Source organism: Eubalaena glacialis, chromosome 8 (genome assembly GCF_028564815.1).
Source record: "Eubalaena glacialis isolate mEubGla1 chromosome 8, mEubGla1.1.hap2.+ XY, whole genome shotgun sequence".
Classification (NCBI taxonomy): Eukaryota; Metazoa; Chordata; class Mammalia; order Artiodactyla; family Balaenidae; genus Eubalaena; species Eubalaena glacialis.
Genome location: NC_083723.1, coordinates 117174938 through 117195267, shown reverse-complemented (window position 1 = coordinate 117195267; position 20330 = coordinate 117174938). Strand labels below are relative to the sequence as shown.

The window sequence follows — 20330 nt, the reverse complement described above, 5'->3', positions numbered from 1 at the left end:
GATAAATGACATCTCATCACCTTTGCTATGTTCTACTAGTTAGAAGCAAGACATAGTTCCTGCCAACTCTCAAGTGAAGGGATAACACAAAGGCATGAATACCACGAGGCAGGGATCATTGGGCATCTTGGCAGCTGCCTACCATAGAGGCCTTCTGGCAAAGGATACTTGTAAGCAGTTTGATATTCTGCTGGTATGGCTCCTTGAAGTCTGGAAATGTGGTGACTTAAAGAAGATTATGTGGATACGGTCAAAGTGTCTGGCCAGAGTATCTGGGAAGAATTCAGAAGACTCCGGGAGGGGCTTCCCGGGTGGTGCAGTGGTTAAGAATCCGCCTGCCAATGCAGGGGACACGGGTTCGAGCACTGGTCCGGGCAGATCCCACATGCATTGGAGCAACTAAGCCCGTGCACCGCAACTACTGAGCCTGTCCTGTAGAGCCCGCAAGCCACATCTACTGAGCCTGTGTGCCACAACTACTGAGCCTGGGCTCTAGAGTCCATGCTCCGCAACAAGAGAAGCCACCGCAATGAGAAGCTCGCGCACTGCAACAAAGAGTAGCCCCCGCTCACCGCAACTAGAGAAAGCCCGCGTGCAGCAGTGAAGACCCAATGCAGCCAAAAAAAAAACAAAAAAAAGACTCTGGGAGGTGGACATGTCAGAATGGATATATTATATGAGGCCAGAGAATCAGGAGACGTGGTTGCTTGAGAAAGCCCAGAAGACATACCCTGTAGTAAAACAGTTAAAAAAAAAATGTGCTAGCGGGAAGGTGGCTGCAGTGCAGGAAGAGAGCCCTCATTAGAACCTGGTCTTGCTGGCACCCTGATCTCAGACTTGTAGCCTCCAGAACTGTGAGAAAATAAATTTCTGTCGTTTAACCCACTCAGTCTATGGTATTTTGTTATGGCAGCCTGAGCTAATATAAATCCTTTATTTTGGCCATACTGCTTGGTAGAACCTCTGGTGGCTACAGAGATCCATGGTAGATTAAGGACTCTGAGTGTAGTCTCTGCTAAGCCTCTGCTAAGCCTCAGGAGGAGAGTTGCAGAGCAGACCAATAGCTTTCTGGAGCAAACCTATACTCTCTGCAGCAGAAAACTAATTCTTTTAAAAGGTGCACTTGGGCACTGTAGAGACCCAATACCTGATCAGGAAACACCAAGAAACCAGAGTTCCCTATTATGACTTAGGCATTGGGAGGCCCACAAATTATATACTTGAGTGGGTACAGCAGCAATCCTTCATACAATGGAAATCGCACAGTTGAAATTGGACCCAACTGGATCCAGAGGGCTTATGGTACAGAAAAACGTGGTTCATACCCTATGTCAACTACTTTGGCTGCACTAACACCCCCCTTCAGATTGGACCTACAGCCTCACGGGTGGGGGAGTTCCTATATGTAGGTTTTGGAGGAAATAAACCCAGGTGTGCCTCACAGATTAGTTGGCTCGGTTTGTTTTTGTGAGCTAAAGGTAGACGGTTGGCACACCTGAACTTCACTCAGGGGTGCTCTAGAAAAACAGCTGGGGGAGAATATTCTCAGTGGGCAAAGCTACAAGCAGGATACCCGGTCATGAATTTTGTATGGAAGGAAAAGTGACTTGAAGTAAAGATATACCATGGACTCATGAGCAGTGGTAAATGTCTTGGCTGGTTGGTCCAGGGCCTGGTAGGAACAAGGTTAGAATATTTGACCCGGGAGGTCTGGAGGAGAGCCATCAAAAGAACCAATGGATGTGAACACAGAATGCTTGGTTCTTGGTGTCTCATGTCAGTGCTTGTAGGAAAGTATCTGACACAGAGCAGACACTGAACAATTAGAGGGTAGGATGACTGGGTCTATGGATGTCAGCCAGCCCTGTCCTCTGCTACTCCAGTGCTTGTGTGCTGACTAATGCGGTGGTGATTTATACTAAATATGCACTTCCTATCACTGCCGTTGACATTGACTCATGCGCGGAGATGTTAAAATATATGCTAAAATCACACAGGGAACTATACTCAATATTATGTAATAACCTGTAAAGGAAAAGAATCTGAAAAAGAATATATATATAACTGAATCTCTGTGCTGTACACCCGAAACCTACATGATACTGTAAATCAACTATACTTTAATAAAAAATAAAGTATATGCTAAAATTTAAAAAAATACACTTCCTTCCATAAGTGAGTTAAATGTTGCAGCTGCCGACCTTTCAAAAACAGAGTAACTACTGAGACCGTTAATTGAGTACCATCTCTCAAGGAGACCATTTGATAGAATAATGATTACACTGGATCCTTTTGCCTCTTGAGCGGGCAGTATCTTGTCTTTACTGAGAATGCTACATATTCTAGATATGGATCTCTTTCCGGCCTGCAGTGTCTTAGCCAGCATCACTGTCTGAGAGCTCACAGAGTATCTGATTTCTAGACCCATCTAATATCTCCTTAGATCAATGGAATCAGTTTTTGAAATGAAAGAGTTGCCGCAAGGGACACATGATCAAGGTATGTACTGATTTCTCAAATTAATTGCATTATCAGGAAACTACTGGCCCTATGGCGTGCCAGGAAAAAAAATCTCATAAATAAGCAGCTAAGGAAATGACTTGGCAGTCATATTCTTTAGGGGTATGGTGATGTCCTTCAAGATGTGGCATGTATTTGGAAACAATGGCTATTCAGTGGTACTTTGTGTTTGATAGCTAGAATAGATTGGGCCAGGGATCAAAATGGTCTCTCTTACCATCGCTTCTGGTTGTGGAAGTGCTGGGTCAGAAGGTATGTACATAATTAAAGTAATGTCGGGTGGTTCTCCCGACGGCTGCACCTATTTATGCACTCCCACTAGCAGCGCTGAATGGTCCTCATAACCCCTCATAGCCCGCTACCAATTGGTATCACCTTGCTTTCTGAGTTTTGTCTTATTGTGAGGAAAGAGCGTGGGCACAGGGAAGGGACATCATAGGAGCCTAGCAAACTTGAACTTCTGTGAGTCTTTTCCCTGCCAGCAGTTGAAGAGGAGCAAGATGTAATAATTTTAGTACTTCAGATTAGTTGAACTTTCATATAACTGAGAGGGGCAGCAGGATGTAATTGGACTGAAATAGGAGGGAAACTTAGAACCGTTGCTCAGTTCTACCCTTAATTTTAGCCCTAGGGACAGTTCTCTCGCGCTGGACATTTCCCCTCCTATGTTAAATGGTGAGAGGAATTCCTGTCTTCTCTTTCTCTTCATTTGCTAGGGAGTGAATGCTCATGTGTTATATCTGAGAAGGTTTCTTGAAATACCAGTGCTTTAGAACCCTGGGGTGTCTAAGCAGATACAGGACTAAGTTTTGGGGAAAGAACACAGGTAGGACAGTGCGAAGCCAGTAGGAAGTTTATTTTACTGTCCACACAGATGCCTACAAACGCAGGGATAGCAGACTTTCCAGATCAGGGTGTTATGATGACAATGCGTGTGACACAAACTTCATAACCAGTGGAGGGGTACAATTCCACGTCAGAAGGGCATATATTCTCCTCTGACACAACTTGAGCCTTCCCTGTTTTGATCGCATTTTCTGGAGAGAAGAAGCAAAGCTGTGTCAGGCAACTGGACTCCACTTCTGGTCTTCTCACTTGGGCTCCACCCACAAACCCTGCTATCCTGCCTTTGTGTGTGTGTGTGTGTGTGTGTGTGTGTGTGTGTGAACAAATACTGTTCTTTTTTTTTTTTAATTTATTTATTTTTGGCTGTGTTGGGTCTTCGTTGCTGTGCGTGGGCTTTTTCTAGTTGCGGCGAGCGGGGGCTACTCTTCATTGCGGTGCGCGGGCTTCTCATCGCAGTGGCTTCTCTTGTTGCGGAGCACGGGCTCTAGGTGCGCAGGCTTCAGTAGTTGTGGCACGCGGGCTTCAGTAGTTGTGGCTCATGGGCTTAGTTGCTCCGCGGCATGTGGGATCTTCCCGGACCAGGGATCGAAACTGTGTCCCCTGCATTGGCAGGCAGATTCTTGTCCACTGCGCCACCAGGGAAGCCCTATCCTGCCTTTTACTGTTTCTGACGCTCAGTCCGTGTTACTGTTTCTCAATCTCCTATACAAGGCACAGCTGTTACGAGCCCATCTCCCTTCCTTCACACTGAACCCCTTGCCCACACTTCCTCTGTGTCTTGTGTTTCATTCTTACTCCAGTACCTTATTCCTTTTGCTTTCTGCCATATCGTGGTTTCTCCTTTTCACTTTGACCTCTCCTCTCATTCCCCTTTATCTGACATTAATGCTCAGGCAGGAAGTTTCTTCACTTACCTGATGCTTGTATGTCCCAGAAGAAGTTTTTGATACTACACAGACAGCTGGTGTCATCAAAATTACCGTAAGGAAAACTGATGTTGTTGGAGGTTAGGGCTGTGGCTTTAACCTGAGGAGAAGAGGATGGGAAGGCTTAAAGAGAGTAGATCTGGCTAAGGCAGCCCTGGGGTAACCATTAAGCAAAATAAGCATGTTTTAGGCCAACACAGGAAGGGGGCCCCAGGGTTTTCCCCCAGACATCACCCCTTAACACATTCAGGGCCATACTCGACTTTAGTCAGCTTTTTTTTTTTTTTTAATCATTTATTTAATTTTTGGCTGTATTGGGTCTTCACTGCTGCACGCGGGCTTTCTCTAGTTGTGGCGAGCAGGGGCTACTTTGCCTTGCTGTGCGCGGGCTTCTCATTGCGGTGGCTTCTCTTGTTGCGGAGCACATGCTCTAGAGCCCAGGCTCAGTAGTTGGCACACGGGCTCAGTAGTTGTGGCTCTCAGGCTCTAGAGCGTAGGCTCAGTAGTTGTGGCACACGGGCTTAGTTGCTCCGTGGTATGTGGGATCTTCCCGGACCAGGGCTTGAACCCGTGTCCCCTGAATTTGCAGGCGGATTGTTAACCACTGTGCCACCAGGGAAGTCCCTTGGTTTTCAAACTTATTATAGTTGAACAAAATAGATTCTTAAGAATATTGTAATTTTTCCAGTTTGTGGTAACTTTTCCTTTTTCAAAAATTTTGTGTATTTATTCCTTTGTCTTTCTTTCTCAATTATATAAGTTAACACTACTAATTTTGTCTTTTTGCAATGAACCAATTCTTATATTCATTTTTAATTCCCCCCCTTTTGATATTTCATGAAATGAATATTTAATGAATTATGTTTATAAATTGTGTTTTCCTTATGATTTCCTTAAATTTATTTTGTCATTATCTTTCTAAATTCTTGATTTGCGTTTATCATTTTTAAAATTATTTCTTATTTAAATGTTATTTACTCACACAGAGCCTTCCTGGCTAGGTTGGTTTAATACCACCAACACCACCACATCTCATTCATCCTGTTTCGTTTTTTGTTTTTTTTGTTTAGGATTTTTAAAACCTTTTAATTGAAGTATTTATACACAAATACATATATACATGTATAGCCACTTAATTTTTTAAACTCTTCATTGAAGTTATATAACTCATTGATTTTCAGAAACTAAAAATAAGTAACTTGCACCCAGATCATGAAACAAAATATTACCATGGTGCCAGTGCCCCAGAAGTCCCCCTTTGCTCTTTTCTAGACAATAGCCACCCCACGTATCTTGTCTTAAAATTGCAGAGAGCAGTTTCAGTAATGCTTATATTGTTAAAAATGGTACCGTAATATCTATCCTCTCTTATATCTGTGTTTATGAGATTTCATTTTTGTGATTTATCTGAATTTGTTCCAGTACTATGTAGTATTTCACTGTGTATGAAAATACAGTGAACTTTATTGGAAAGCAGTTTGGGAGCATATATGAAAGCTGAAGATATACATATTCTGTAACTGTGAAATCCCACTACTAATTATATATTGACCAGAAATGTACACATGTGTTCAACATGTATATTTTGAAATTGGACATTGAAAAATAGCTCTTAGAATTTTGAGGAACACATTCCAATTCATGATTATGATCTGTTTGTAATATCTCCTTTTGCCTAGATGTATTTATTTAAAAATTTTAAATTTTATTTGAACTTAAAAAAAAACCTAGTTTACTTATTTTTCTCATCCCCCCCCCCCCCACCTCTTACAACCACCAATTTGTTCTCTGTATCTATGTTGATAGAAGGGCACTCTTTCTATTGAAATATTAGAAATGTAGGAGAAAATCAGTGGTTTTATAGATTCGCTAATGGGAAGGTGAAGGAATGACCTCCTAATGACTTCCTTCTATCAAAAAAAAAATTGTAAGGGCAACTTCATCAGTTGAAAATAAGGCAGAGAGATGATAGACTGGAGGTTTAGGGCTGAGGAAAAGATATGAGATAGTCATCATGGGTAGTTAATGAATGACTTCTTTAGGGAAATACAGGCTAGAAATGCACAGTGATGTTACTCATTTGAGGCTGAAGAGCATGAATCTGTAGGAACATAACTTCATCCAGTTGTGAGAGATCTCAAGCAACAGCAGGCTGCTTAGAAGTAAATGTGGGGTGTTAAATAGTTGGGTTCATGTAGATGTGCAATGATTCCGCATGATGGGGATGAAGATTCATGATGAGAAACAGGGACCAGGAAATGAAAGTTTTTTATAATTCATTTATATAAAAAATATATTAGGGAAAATTTCAAACATACCCTGAAATAGACTAGTATAAAGAACCAGCATGTACCTGAGTCCTTGTTTGAAAAAAATCATCAGCATAAGACCCATGTAAACCTCCCTACCCCTTTGCCCTCTGCGGAATTATCTCAGAACAAATCTCAGACATCATCTCACTTCATCTGTATATGCTGGAAATATTTTTAAGGGTGTGGGTATGATTAACCAGTATTCCAAACTGCTATGAAGGAAAGTGAAGAAGAGGGGTTGATAGAGGGACAGAGAATCTAGACATGTCAGTGGATTGAAAGCTGGCGATTTTCCACCGCAGCCCTTGAGCTAATAAAATGAAAAATAGGAGGTAGTGATAGGAGTGGAGATGTTTAACTTATGATTTTGAAGGTTTGCATGTATATCAAAACCAATGGTTTCAATCAACTCATTAAGATACACAGTTCTTTCCCTCAAACGTTGCTCACTTACCTAGTTTTCTTTGTAATTAAAAAAACTATAAATCTTTTAAAATTTTGAAATTAGTGCATCATACATGTTCTGAATAGTTCAAACAACGCCAAAAGCTATAAAATTAAGTGTAAATGTTTCATTTATCCCCAGACACCTGATGCCACTATTCAGAAGTCCTATGTTAAATCATGTTTGGTACATCCTTCTAGAAACATTATATATACATATATATGCACAAGAAGCATTTATATTGCATTAAAAACATAAATTGAATCATAAAATATCTGCTTGCATTTTGTACTTAACAACATACTGGCGATCTTTTCATTTCAGGACACATGCATCTGTCTCAGTTTAAAAATGTTTGCATAAGTTTCCATTTTCAGATATGAGTTCCCTCATTAATGAGTAGTCCTGCAGTGAACATCTTCCTGCACATATTTTTTTCCATATATATATATATATAAACCGTATCTTATCTATGGGAAGAGTTCTTAGTAATTTTTCGGTTGAAAGATATTTTATGTCCTGTTAATTTTGATAAATATTCCAAATTATTCAGATTATGTCTTTGGAGGATGGAGATAAAATGCATTTGCAGCTGTTACTCAGAAAGCTTCCCGAATAATCTGAATCTGTTTAAAAGACATGTGGATGGGGAAAGAGAGGAATTGCAAGAAGTTCAAGTTGCAAAGCCTTCCTTTATTTTGGTGGCTACATCAACTCTGGCTACACATCAGGATCACCTTGAGAACTGAACAAATCATCCAAGTTCCAACACCAGAAATCCTGACTTCACTGATTTGGGGTCAGGCCTGGACATTGGTGTTTTAAAAAAAAAATTCCCCTAGAGATTCTAATGTGTAGCCAGTGTCCAGAACCACTGCTTTAGATAGAGAAAGGGGAGGTGGAAATGGAAGACTCAGGTGAAGAATATGTCAAGCATCACTAAGATTGTGCCCATGAAGCAAAAGAGGAATGAAGATCCAATTCCAATACAAAAAACACATCGAGTGAAAGGATCAGATCAGGTTTGGGGAAGAAAGGAGGCAGGAAGAGAGAGGTCTAGGTGAGGGAAGGGCAGAGCTGGTTGGGGTAGGTGGTTTGGGTGTGGATCATAGAGTCTACTCTTTTAAATAAAGGTGAACATGAGCCTGAAGCCGCTTCCAGGCTCTTCTCAACCCAGGGTTGTCCTGTATCAGTAGAATAGAGTGGCCAACAGGGTAGGCAGCCATGATGATTTTGCACAAAATATTCTAGGAACTGTTGATATCAAAGATGTTGGACATGGAAAGAAATAGAGCATCTGCATTGAAAATTTAGCAAATGAGAAAATAGCTGATAGCTTTGATGCTCCCCACATGAGCCTCCATGCTGGGGTCCCTGGAGCCAGTGGCATTGCTTTCCATGGGTAGGGTGTGTCTCTTGAGAGAGATGATCAGCAGGGTGGCGGCCAGGATGAACGTGATGAGAGGAACGAAGATTCCCATGTGAAAGAAGAGAACCAGGCTGATCACACTGGTCTCAGTAAAGTAATTTTTCTTAGTGGAGTTGAAGGAGGGGCTAGAAAAAGGATTGTTGCAATGCACAGTGTAGATGTTTTTGAGGAAGAAACCTTGTGGCCTAGGGAAACAAACACTGATAGTCACAGAAGCCAGGGCATCAATCCAGAAATTCTCTACTTCAGCTTGAGGAAAAGGGGGTAGGAGAAATCCGCAATCTTCACGAAGTAGAAGAATCTAAGCCAGGCAGCAAACCAGAGGCTACAATAATTTATGAACATGAAACTTCCTTTGAATGTATCATATACAATGAATGTCTTGATTATAAAAATGTGGGGCATGGACATATATACACTACCAAATGTAAAATAGATAACTAGTGGGAAGCAGCCGCATAGCACAGGGAGATCAGCTCGGTGCTTTGTGACCACCTAGAGGGGTGGGATAGGGAGGGTGGGAGGGAGGGAGATGCAAGAGGGAAGAGATATGGCAACATATGTATATGTGTAACTGATTCACTTTGTTGTAAAGCAGAAGCTAGCACACCATTGTAAAGCAATTATACTTCAATAAAGATGTTTTAAAAAAAAAAAAAATGTGGGGATGTTGAACTGAAGTTGAGTTCTAGCATCATGAAGCTTTGTAGGGCTCTTCTGGATACACTCAGGAAAAGCAGGATCTTGCCACTTGTGGAAACTGCCTTGTTGTGAATCCATTCTGCTGTATTTATAGCCACAATGAACCCACTTGCAGTGATACCAAGGACGCATTCAGTGCCTATAATTATTCACATCAAAATGATGCGAGATGGTGACAGTTGATTTTCTGGGGGATTGCAGGTTTCGGTCATCCTGAGTTGTTGCTTCTCTTTGGTGTGTGAGGAAAATGTCTCCCTAGCGTGTGATGGGCAGATTTGTGATAGCTCCCACTCTTCATGTCACAAGAAGAAGCAGTTGATGCATCATTTCCAAATCTACTCCATTTGTTTATTTTAGAACTCTTATCTGGAGATGCAAATGATGGAAGGAGTTGTTTTCTAATCCTCTCCCGTGTCCTTTCGGATGCCCTGGGGTGTCAGTTGAATCGTGGGGCCCAGGGAGGAACTTGAGTAGACGCTCCTTTGTGAATCACTGACATAGTGTTGAGAGCTGTGTTCTTGAGTAGCTCTAGTTAAGTCAACCATCCGTCCACTAGGTCACCAGATAACTGCGTCTCACTTGTGACCACAGGGAACTGATTGAAAGTAATAATAACTTCAAATATTTATAGCTATGGGCTAGGCCCTGTCCAAAGACTTTATACATATCATGAAATTTAAGCCTTACAACAACCCTCTGAAGAATGTACTTTTATTATCTCCATTTTGCAGGGGAGGAAACTGAGGCTAAATAACTTGTCCAAAGTCAAAGAGGGAGAGGGAGACGGAGAAGGAGAGAGAGAGTTGGGATTCAAACCCGAGTCACATGGTCCCAGAGTCCTTGTTCTTACCCACTATGTTATACTACCTACCCCTGTGGATCCTTTTGTGTGTACCAAAGCCTGAAGGCAGGGTTGGCTTAACTGTAACTTTTTATCCTGTTGGTCTTTTGTGATGCCCTCAGGGCTTAAGGGAAGAATCATTGAGTTGGAAAAAAACCCACCTGTGAGATTTTTTTTTTCACTCCTCACACAGAACACTTTCCTTTGGACACTTCTGGTCACTAAACACGTGTGGTTTTTTTCCCCCACAGCAAACAATTCTGCAACGCTGTCTCGGTGCCCTACAATTTAACTCAATTCTGACACTATCTACCTGGAGGTGACATCAGATCCACAGGTTAAGGGCTCAGTCCCGCCAGACTGCCCTCCATTTCAGATGCCAATCCTAAGTCTAGGTTGTCACCTAGACTTATTGGTTATAAGTTAGAGTTATGACCCTCTTTTTGGTTTCAGTTAATTTGCTGGAGTGGCTCACAGAACTCAAGAAAACAGCTTGTTTACATTTACCGATTTATTATAAAAGGTTATGATCATAGATGAACACCCAGACGGAAGGGATGCATAGAGCAAGGTCGTGGGAAGGGGCATGGCGCTTCCACACCCCCTTTGGGGTACCACACCCCGAGCACCTCATGTGTTCACCAGTCTGAAAGCTCTTTGAACCCAGTCCTTTTGGGTTTTAATGGAGGCTTTGTTACATAGGTGCAGTTGATTAAATCATTGGCCATTGGTTATTGTTTCAACCTCCAGCCTCTCCCCCTTTCCTGGAAACCTGGGGGTGGGACTGAAAGTTCCAACCTTGTATTCACCATTGGTTTTCCTGGCAATCAGTCCCCACCCTTAGGTGGGTTCCAAAAGTCACCTTGTTAACATAACAAAGGCATTTTTGTTGATCTCCTCACTGAGGAAATTCCAAGGGTTTTAGGAGCTCTGTGCCAGAAAAGGGGGCAAAGACCAAATGTATTTCTTATTATAAATCACAATAGCACAATAGTAAAGCAAGAAGACACTGATTTTCTGAGACAAACCTCTTTTACAAAGTGAATTGAGACAAATAAATCTCTATATAAAAACGATTGTACACACACACACATGCCCACAAACACATATTTACCTTTCATTTTAAACAAATCACTAGGAAAATAAGGGTTGAAGGAAAAGTTCCTTGCTCCTTTACAAGGTAGGCAAATCAACATAGGGTCAAAATAATACCCCAAGTCACCTAATCTATTTTGGAATATTAAAACCAAAAGAGATGAAGAATCAGTTTTATCTTGGGGAAGTTGTTTCTGATTTTAAAATGTAAGCACAATACACACGATGATAAAATGGACTTCTCAACTCAGAATAAATTAACTTTGATGAGTGTACATAACTCTAAAGTAATGATAATGAAGTAATTCAAATAAAGGGAAGGTTGGTGTGTGAGATGTCTCCCAAATTTTTCATAATATTTGGTTTTCCCTTTACTTAGGACTTCTTTTAAACAAGGCAAAAACTTAAGGTTTTCTGGCCTGTTTTGGACAAGTGGTTATGCATTTTAGCATCTCATCTTTAAATCTCTATTCTTGAACTCCGAATGTTTCCCTCGAATACAGTGTACAATAATAAACAACTGCTACTCTCTGCTTGTTCCCACCCACTTGTACAAGTAAGTCTGTAGTATTTCAGGACCTCTGATTTGGTTTTCAAGAGGCTTTTTCTTGTCACTGGCTCTCCTCCATTTCTGCTGACCCAGGCTTCCAAGAGTGTGAGGGATAATGGGATACACTCTCTGAAGAGTTTGATGCCTCTGTTTTTATGTGTTTTGCTCATCACTGTATTAAAAAAATAAAATTCTAACTGAGTAAATTTGAAGATCGAATTGGCTTTATTCAATGATTTATGAACCGGGCAGCATCCCATTGAACAAGTAGAAAGGAGCTCTGCGGGGCTGTAAAAAATGCAAGACCTTTACAGGCAGGAGGGGGCGGAAAAGGGAAGTTTCTAGCTAAGAGTGGATTGTTTCAGGCAGGGTCACCTTCCTTGTGGGGGAAGGTGGGGGTCACCCCTCTAGTGCTGACCAGGTAATTCCAGATCTATTGGTGAAAGGTCACATTCCTGAGAGAGGCTGAAAGTGCAATTAGGTTAGATATTAAGTCTTGGTTTGCTGATGTGGGACTTAGCACAAGTGACTCCATTTGGGGTTGGTTGTTTCTTTACTAACAACCGTATCTCATTCCTAGCTCTTAACCCCAGTACCTAGATACTTGCTGGTGAATGGATGACCAGACCAGTGAATTCAGAATTTCAGAGAAGTTCTTTATAATGAGAGACAGGCAGAGAAATGGCAGTTCTACCACCCAGTAAGTTTTGAACTCTTGCAGGTCTGATGCCCCAATCAAGCGTGGGAACGTGAACAGTGAGACTGAGTGAAAACACAGCAGTTCTTTGTGTTTGTGTTAGAGAAACACTGGTGGGAGACAGAGGACAAAGGAAGGAGACACAGGACTGGAGTGACCTCAGCTGAGGGCGGGGTTTCACAGTGTTGGGTGCTGCAGAGACGTAGTCAGCAGGAGCAGGGGCTGTGTACATCCTCAGAGGCATTTTTTATTTTATTTTATTGTTTTTATTGACGTATCGTTGATTTACAATCTTGTGCCCATCTGCTGTATGGCAAAGTGACTCAGTTATACACATATAGACGTTCCTTTTTTATATTCTTTTCCATTACAGTTTATCACAGGATATTGACTATAGTTCCCTGTGCTATACAGTAGGACCTTGTTGTTTATCCCTCCTATATATAATAGTTTACATCTGCTAATGCCACACTCCCAGCCCTTCCCTCTCCCACCCCCCTCCTCCTCGGCAACCACAAGTCAGTTCTCTATGTCTGTGAGTCTGTTTCTGTTTCATAGATAGGTTCATTTGTGCCATACTTTAGATTCCACATGTAACTGGTATCACATGGTATTTGTCTTTCTCTTTCTGACTGACTTCACTCAGTATGATCATCTCTAGTTGCATCCATGTTGCTGCAATCATCCAAGGCATTTTAGAAGAGGCTCTGCTTGCCATAGCTTCTGGCAGCGTTGCTTCCTGCAGTGGAAAGAAGAATGTTGTTGATGGGAATTCCCAAAGTTAGGCTAAAGTGGGGGTGAAGTAACTTTTCTAGGTGAAGAGGTGATCTTTTTTTTTTTTTTTGATTTGTATGTGTGTATTTTATTATATATTAGTCTCTTAAATCAAATAGAAGACAAAAAGTGGAGCTACAAGCCAAAGTTACAATAGTACTAGCTTTTCTCATCGCCCGTCTGTCTACTTTGGCCAGAGGTCTTTATTTCTTCATAAGGCTTTGAGCTACTGTGCAGGGACCTTGACTCCAACCTGAAGAACTCCCTGTGGCAGGCAGGTCTGGTGGTTAAGAACTCTCTCAACTCTTGATTAACTGGGAAGGTCTTGATTTCTCCCTCATTTTCGAAGGAAAGTTTTGCTAGATATAGGATTCTTGGTTGACGGTTTCTTTCCTTCAACACTTCAAGTACATTGAGCCATGCCATCTGGCCTCCGAGGCTCCCGATGAGAAATCTGCTCATGACCTTCCTGGCAAATCTTCTCTCAGCTTCATAGACTTTCATAATGTACCTTATCATGTCTTATGCAACAGAACATTTTGTATAGCATCGTGAAGTCAGTGAAGTTGTAACATTATTTTGAGACCAGAATTTAAGGAAAAGGAATTGAACATTTCAAGTGTAGACATTATGAGGTCTTTAAAATTATTACACATTTTCAAACTAGAAATAAAAAGGCCACTGAAGTAGCCTACAGATTTTAATTTATAACAAAGTGAATACCAATATCTAATAACACACGTAAAGAAAAATTTCTTTGGGATCCTTTTTCCTAAGTGTAAAGGGGCCTTGAACTCAAAAAGTGCGAAAACCACTGTGGTGTATCCCCAGCTGTGATGGGTCCACTTCTTGCTCTGACCTCAGAGTGCACCATTGTGATGTACTTCACAAAGCCGTATAAAAGAGAAAGCTGGGCCCAGGTTTTTGGTCCTTAGAGCCCAGGAAGCTGCTTTTGGTGACCTGACAGCCTTGGACCTACATTTAGCTTGTTTTTTCCTTGTTTCTGCCATTTTGTTGATTTTTTCCCCTCTTTTCTCTAGTCTTTTTTATTTGTCTCATTTTTCTTTCTACAGTTAGCATAGTCAGTAGTGTTGGTATAGTTGGCATAGTTGGTATAGTTAACACTTGATTAGCATAGTTAGTGTAGTTAGTACTAGTTAGCGCTGTTGGTACAGTTAGCGTAGTTAGCGTTGTTAGTAGAGATAGCATACTTAGCACTGTTAGTACAGTTAGCATTGTTAGTTAGCATAGTTAGCGTTGCTCAGTAGTGCTGTCAGTCAGTGTAGTTAGCAGATCACCACGATGCCGGGCCTCACAGCCAACTCTGCTGACAAGGAGGCTCACATTGATGACTTCGAGATCCTCCACACCATTGGTGAAGGCACCTTCGGTAAAGTGAAGTTGGCCCGGCACATTCTGACCGGGACACAGGTGGCTGTGAAGGTCATAAAGAAAAGGCGTCAGAGCTTCTCAAGTGTCCAGGCAGTTTTCCGGGAAGTGTGCAGTCTGAAGGCTCTGAATCACCCCAATATTGTAAAACTGCTGGGGGTGATTGACACGGAGGAGACATTTTTCGTGGTGCTGGAGTACCTCAGTGGGGGGGACATGTACCGCTATTTGAAGATCCATGGCCGTATGACAGAGGCGGAGGCCCGAGGCCCGTTCCAGCAGCTGGTCTCCGCCCTGCAGCACTGCCACGAGAGGGGCATCGTGCACCGGGACCTGAAGCCACTGAACCTCCTCTTTGATTCCAACATGAATATCAAACTTACAGACTTTGGCCTCAGCAACGAGTGTGATGACACTGGCCAAGCGGACACGATCTGTGGCACACACCGTTATGCTGCCCCGGAACTCTTCCTGGGGCAGAGCTACAGCGGCCCTGCGGTGGACGTGTGGAGCTTGGGAGCAGTGCTCTACACCATGGTAACTGGGTCCCAGCCCTTTGTGGGAAAAGACTTCCAGGAACTGCGGAAGCAAATCCTACAAGGGCAGTACCCCATCCCACCTTATCTGTCTTTGGAGATAAGGGATCTATTACGAAAAATGATTGCCCTCAACCCCAGTGACAGAGGCACCTTACCTGACCTCATGAGGCATCCATGGGTGAACATGGGCCAGAAGGAGCCACTCCAGCCACCCTGTGAAGAGGACCTGGAGGTGACAATGGTGAGGACTCCGGGCTTGACTTGCGACCAGATCCAGGACACTGGAACAGGCAGTGTGAGCCCCAGGAAACCCAAGGTGGGGGTCTCCATCATAACTGTGATGCCCTTCGCTTCCGGGGACCTCAGTGGCAGTGAACTTGAGCCTTCTCCAAGCCCTGTGGTGTCCTCTGTGCAAACCAGGTGGCTCTACCAGAGAAAAAATGTGCAGCTGCAGGAAGACCAGCAGGCAGGGCAGAAGACCGGTGAGTCTGCCTGTCCCCCACCCAGCCTGGAGGCGAGGACTGCCACCCCCAGCCCAGCCCCCCAGTGTGGCACTGGGACATCCACCTCCAGCAGCAGCAGGATTGGAGCCCCAGAGGGAACCAGCTGCCCCCTGTGTGTGTCCAACCCTGGAAGGTCCTCCCACACTGGGCAGCCTGAGAGTGTGTCCTCATCCACTCTCTCTGGCTACAGCCAGAAAAAGCAAGGGGTGGCTGGGAGAATCTGGAACTTCATTTTAAAACATCTTTGTTGCAAGCTGCCCAGCAAGAGGCGTCGTAATAAAGTGAGCCCATGTGAACCCCATGGATGACCGAGGCAGGAAGGTCAGGCCGCCGCGCTCCCTGGGGCCCGGTCCAGTGGAAGATGAGCGTGTCCTCTGTGCGGCCTTCAGAAGCATCGTATCCAAGACCCTGGCCAGCTCAGAGGATGGTCCGGAGCAGCCCGGGCGACCGAAAGCGAGGCCACCGTGGCTGCAGGTCTGCCCCTCAACCCCCACCTGGGTGAAACTTCAGAGACCGGACTGTCATTCCTGGGGCACGTCTCCCCTCCCCTACTCTTCTGTCTTCCGTGTTGGTGGGGGAGGGGGATAGTTCTTGTTCCAAGAGCTCCTTGGTTCTTCCAATTCTGGTTAATAAACTTGATGCTCCAGAAAGACGCGTCACACTCTGCTTTGCGTCGTCCCTGCACAGAATTGGGGCTGTGCATCTTCCAGTGAGACAAGTGTGTAGCCGCGCAGTGCTGGGAGTTAGTCAGAACAGCTAAAGGGAAAAATGACCTAAGAGAATTAGCACAATGACTCCCAACAGCAACAACTGCTGCACTGCAGGGCAGAAATGCAGAAAGTGTGTATTACCTTCCTGCACTAGCATTCCCGAACATTTTCAGAAGGGCCGAGGGGAACTTGTGGTCCCTGCGGCCTGTGTTAATTACAACAGAGAGGCCCATTCATAGGATAACAAGGTCCCGTGAAGCAGGACCTCTGCGCGGTGTGGTGAGGTCCCTGTGCAGCTGAGTTTCATGACTGTCATGCAGCAGTTGGGCTCTCCCGTTCCCCAGTGCGGAGGGGCCCTGATGCATGGATTTATTTTATTATATTTTATTTTTTTGATGTGGACCATTTTAAAAGTCTTTATTGAATTTGTTACAATATTGCTCCGGTGGTATGTTTTGGTTTTTTGGCCGCGAGGCACGTGGGATCTTAGCTCCCCGACTAGGGATCGAACCCGCACCCCCTGCATTGGAAGGCGAAGTCTTAACCACTGGACCACCAGGGAAGTCTCTTTTTTAATTTTAGTTTTCTGATGCATGGGTTTCACCACAGGGAGTGGATGATTATACTGGGTGATCATACTATCAAAACACTAGATTTGTCAGCGTTCTCTGGTTCCCTGGTTCAATAAGCCCTTGAACACACGGGTGACTGGAGCAGGGTCTTCTTCCCAGAGGCCTCTCTCTGGGGGCACATGCTCTCGGAGGCATCACCTGCACAGTTCCATTGGCTCTCGTGCGCTTACAGGTCACTTGCCGACTGCGGAATCCTTCACCGCAAGACCCAGAGCACTCTGACCACGTGCCCGTGAACCACCTCGAGGGGCAGTCCCAGGTGTTACAGGGCTGGAACCCAGCCAGCGGCTTCTGGAGGAGCTCACAGAAGGCCTCACTCACTTCCTGCCCATTGGCCATTACACACTGGGGTCTCTGAACTCGGGCCCCCAAGTGGCCGCAAGTGGCAGAACAATGTGTCCAGCTACCAAGCTCCCAGAAAGTGTCCAGCAAGTGGAGGATGGATGTTGCCATCGGCTTTCCAAGAGCATTGGTGGCTGTACAGATGTAGGTTCCTTCACTTTCAAGGGAAACATTCTGCAACAGCAGAGATCCATTGAAAAGCAAGGAAATATTGTCACTCAGAGATCCTCCTTTCTTTAACCAAGTTACATTAGGTTGAGGGACACCTTTTACAGGACATTGGATGGTCACGTTTGCTCTCTGGGGTGCTTCCACGATGCCTCCAATCACGACGGAGAGATGGTTGTGCTCCGGTCTGGTGATGTTTCTTCCAATAGACAAGATAACAGGTGCCTCTGCATACAGCACAGAAGAACTTTCCACATCCGAACCGAGATGATTAGCGACAGAACATCCGTATATTCCTTGTTCTTTCTTTGTAGGTTTCTGGATCTGTATTTCCCCCATTCCATCCACAGTGACTCCGCAGGTACAAATGTGACGCAGACACCAGGCCCTCATGCTCCCGGCTCGCGGGGTCGGCTCCACAGCTCCTCCGCACCCGCAGCTTTTGCAACTCCACCGCGCCGGCCTCGGCGACCGCCGGGGCGCGGCTTGAGGTGATCTTTTAAAGTAGAACTGGTGGACCAATACCTAAATGGCATATCCAGTTTGCTAAATATATCCTGATGTATTCAAGTGTATTTCTAACCAAGGAAAACTCATGAAGAAAGCTGTAGCATGAAGGATAGAAAGAATGGCTTTAAAAAGTCCAGTTTATTTGGTTATATTTTTAACTTATGATTTTGAAGTTGTTTTTGACGTAGAGATGCATTGTAAAGACAGTGCAGAGAATTCCTATTTACCCTTCTCCCAGCTTCCGCATATGCTCACATCTTACATAAATAACCATGGTCCAATGATGAAAGCTAAGAAATTAGCCTAGTTACAATACTATTAGCTAAATTGTAGGCTTGATTTGGATTTTCCAGTTTTCAACTAGTATCCTGTTCCAAGATCTAATTTAAATTGTCAGTGTTTTGTTGGTTTGTTTGTTTGTTTTTAAGTCATTTAAAAAAATGTATAGTGGTATTTCATTGTGATTTGAAGTGGCATTTCCCTAAAGACTAGTGATGTTGAACATCTGCTCATATGCCAGTTGGACATAAGTATGTCTTCTTTGGTCAAGTGTTTACAGATTTTTGCCTGTTTTTTAAAAATTGAGTTGCTTGCTTATTGTTGAATTTTAAAAATTCTTTATATAGTCTGGTTATAAGATCTTTAACACTTTGTACTTTGCAAATGTTCAAACCTCGGTCCATGGTTTAGCTTTTCATTCTCTTAATAATGTCTTCCACAGAATGAAAGTTTTAAATTTTGATAAGTTTCAATTTATTAATTTTTATACCATGAATTATGCTTTTGGTGTTATATTGAAAAACTCTTTGCCAGTCCCAAGGCAACAAAAAGTTTTCTCCTTGGTTTTCTCGGAGAAGTTTGATAATCTACCTTTTATATTTAGGTTGATGATCCATTTTGATTTAACTTTTGTATAGAGTGTGAGGAATGTGTGGAGGGTTTTGTTCTGTCTTGTGTTTGTTTTGCTTTTTGCACGAGGATAGCCAACTGTTCCAGAACCATTTGCTGACAAAAGTATTCTTTTTTCATTGAGTTGCCTTGGCACCCTTGTCAAAAATCAGTTGTCTACTGAGATTTTAGAGTTAATGTATTGCCATAGTGTGACCAAAACTCTATTGACTAATACAATGATTATTTATTAAATCTCACATCAGTGAGAAAGAAGAAACTAGGTAAGGAAAAGAAAGTGTTGAACGATTTAGAGAAAAATGGAGTTAGCCTTCCTTCATATAATACAAAAATAAATTCCTGATGAAATTGTTAAAAAAAACCCAACTCAGTTGTCTATATTTGTGTGGGTCTACTTCTCAACTATTTCTTCTGTTCTGTTGATCTATGTGCTTATCCTTTTGTAAATAACACACTGTATCAATTATAACAAGTTTTATAACTTTATGATAAGTTTTGAAATTGGATAGTGTGAATCTTTCAAATTTATTCAAGCTTTTCAGAGTTATTTTGCTGTGAGTAGAGGCTCTGGCAAAAAAGTTTGAGCAGATTCTTTTCAGTAGTAACCGCCATAGCATTTCAAAGGAGCATTTTCTTCCTGTGGTTTGTGTTTCCTGCCACAGAAACTGCCACATCTGTCAGCCGTCTTTTGTACTGAAGGAAAAAGCAGAGGGATATTCTCTTCTTTCTTTCTTTCTTTATAGTTTTATCATACTAAATCCAGAGGCAAATGATAATCTAGACTGATTATTACAAAATCATCAGGGTTTACATTTCACATTTATTACACTCTAGAGATCCCCATGGTTGATTTTGTTAAGATTTTTGTTTCCTTCATGTCACCATGACCATTTCATCATGTAATAAGCTCTGTGTTTCTTTTCTCCCCAGTGTGCATGCTATAACTCTGCTTACTTGGGATTCCATGAAAATAGACTATGTGGTCAATTATAGTTTTGATATTAAGAATGATTTTTTGTATGAAAAATATAGAACATTTTAAATAAAAAATAAAAAGGACGCATAATTCCATGACTCAGCAATGACCACTGTCCTCAGTATTTTTATACATCTAATTTCTACATATGTTGTTTTAAAATTTTTTGTAAAAGCCAAGAAGGAATCATAAACATTTTGCACCAAATAAAAGCCCTTTAGTTGTATTTTATAATTGGTTCAGATATGCTATTAAAGAAAACCTTTTTTGACATGTTACAGTTCTTCATAGTAATTATCTAAAGTCATTGTTTACATAATAACAATGACAGCAATAGCAAGCAGTGCTTAAACAAGATAGAGCTTTAGTCGCTATTGTATTAAAGTGTGGTCCGTGGTGATTAATTGGTCCATGATGACGGTAACTCTACCTCACCAAGTCCTCAGGGACAATGCTTCTTTCAGGTCATTGCTCCTCCATCTCTAGGGTGCGGCCTTCAGCCTCAGATTCAAGAT

General features: G+C 42.7%; 1 protein-coding gene and 1 pseudogene across 1 annotated transcript; one reads left to right on the top strand and one right to left on the bottom strand.

Annotated features, from left to right (window-relative positions):
* Positions 1-8164: 8164 nt before the first annotated feature.
* LOC133096669 (taste receptor type 2 member 39-like) lies at positions 8165-8823 on the bottom strand (annotated as a pseudogene).
* Positions 8824-14439: 5616 nt separating this feature from the next.
* On the top strand, positions 14440-15876 carry LOC133096668 (serine/threonine-protein kinase MARK2-like). Its single transcript, XM_061198277.1, has one exon. It carries the CDS (start codon positions 14440-14442, stop codon positions 15874-15876), a length of 1437 nt encoding a protein of 478 aa, XP_061054260.1.
* The last annotated feature ends 4454 nt before the right edge of the window (positions 15877-20330 follow it).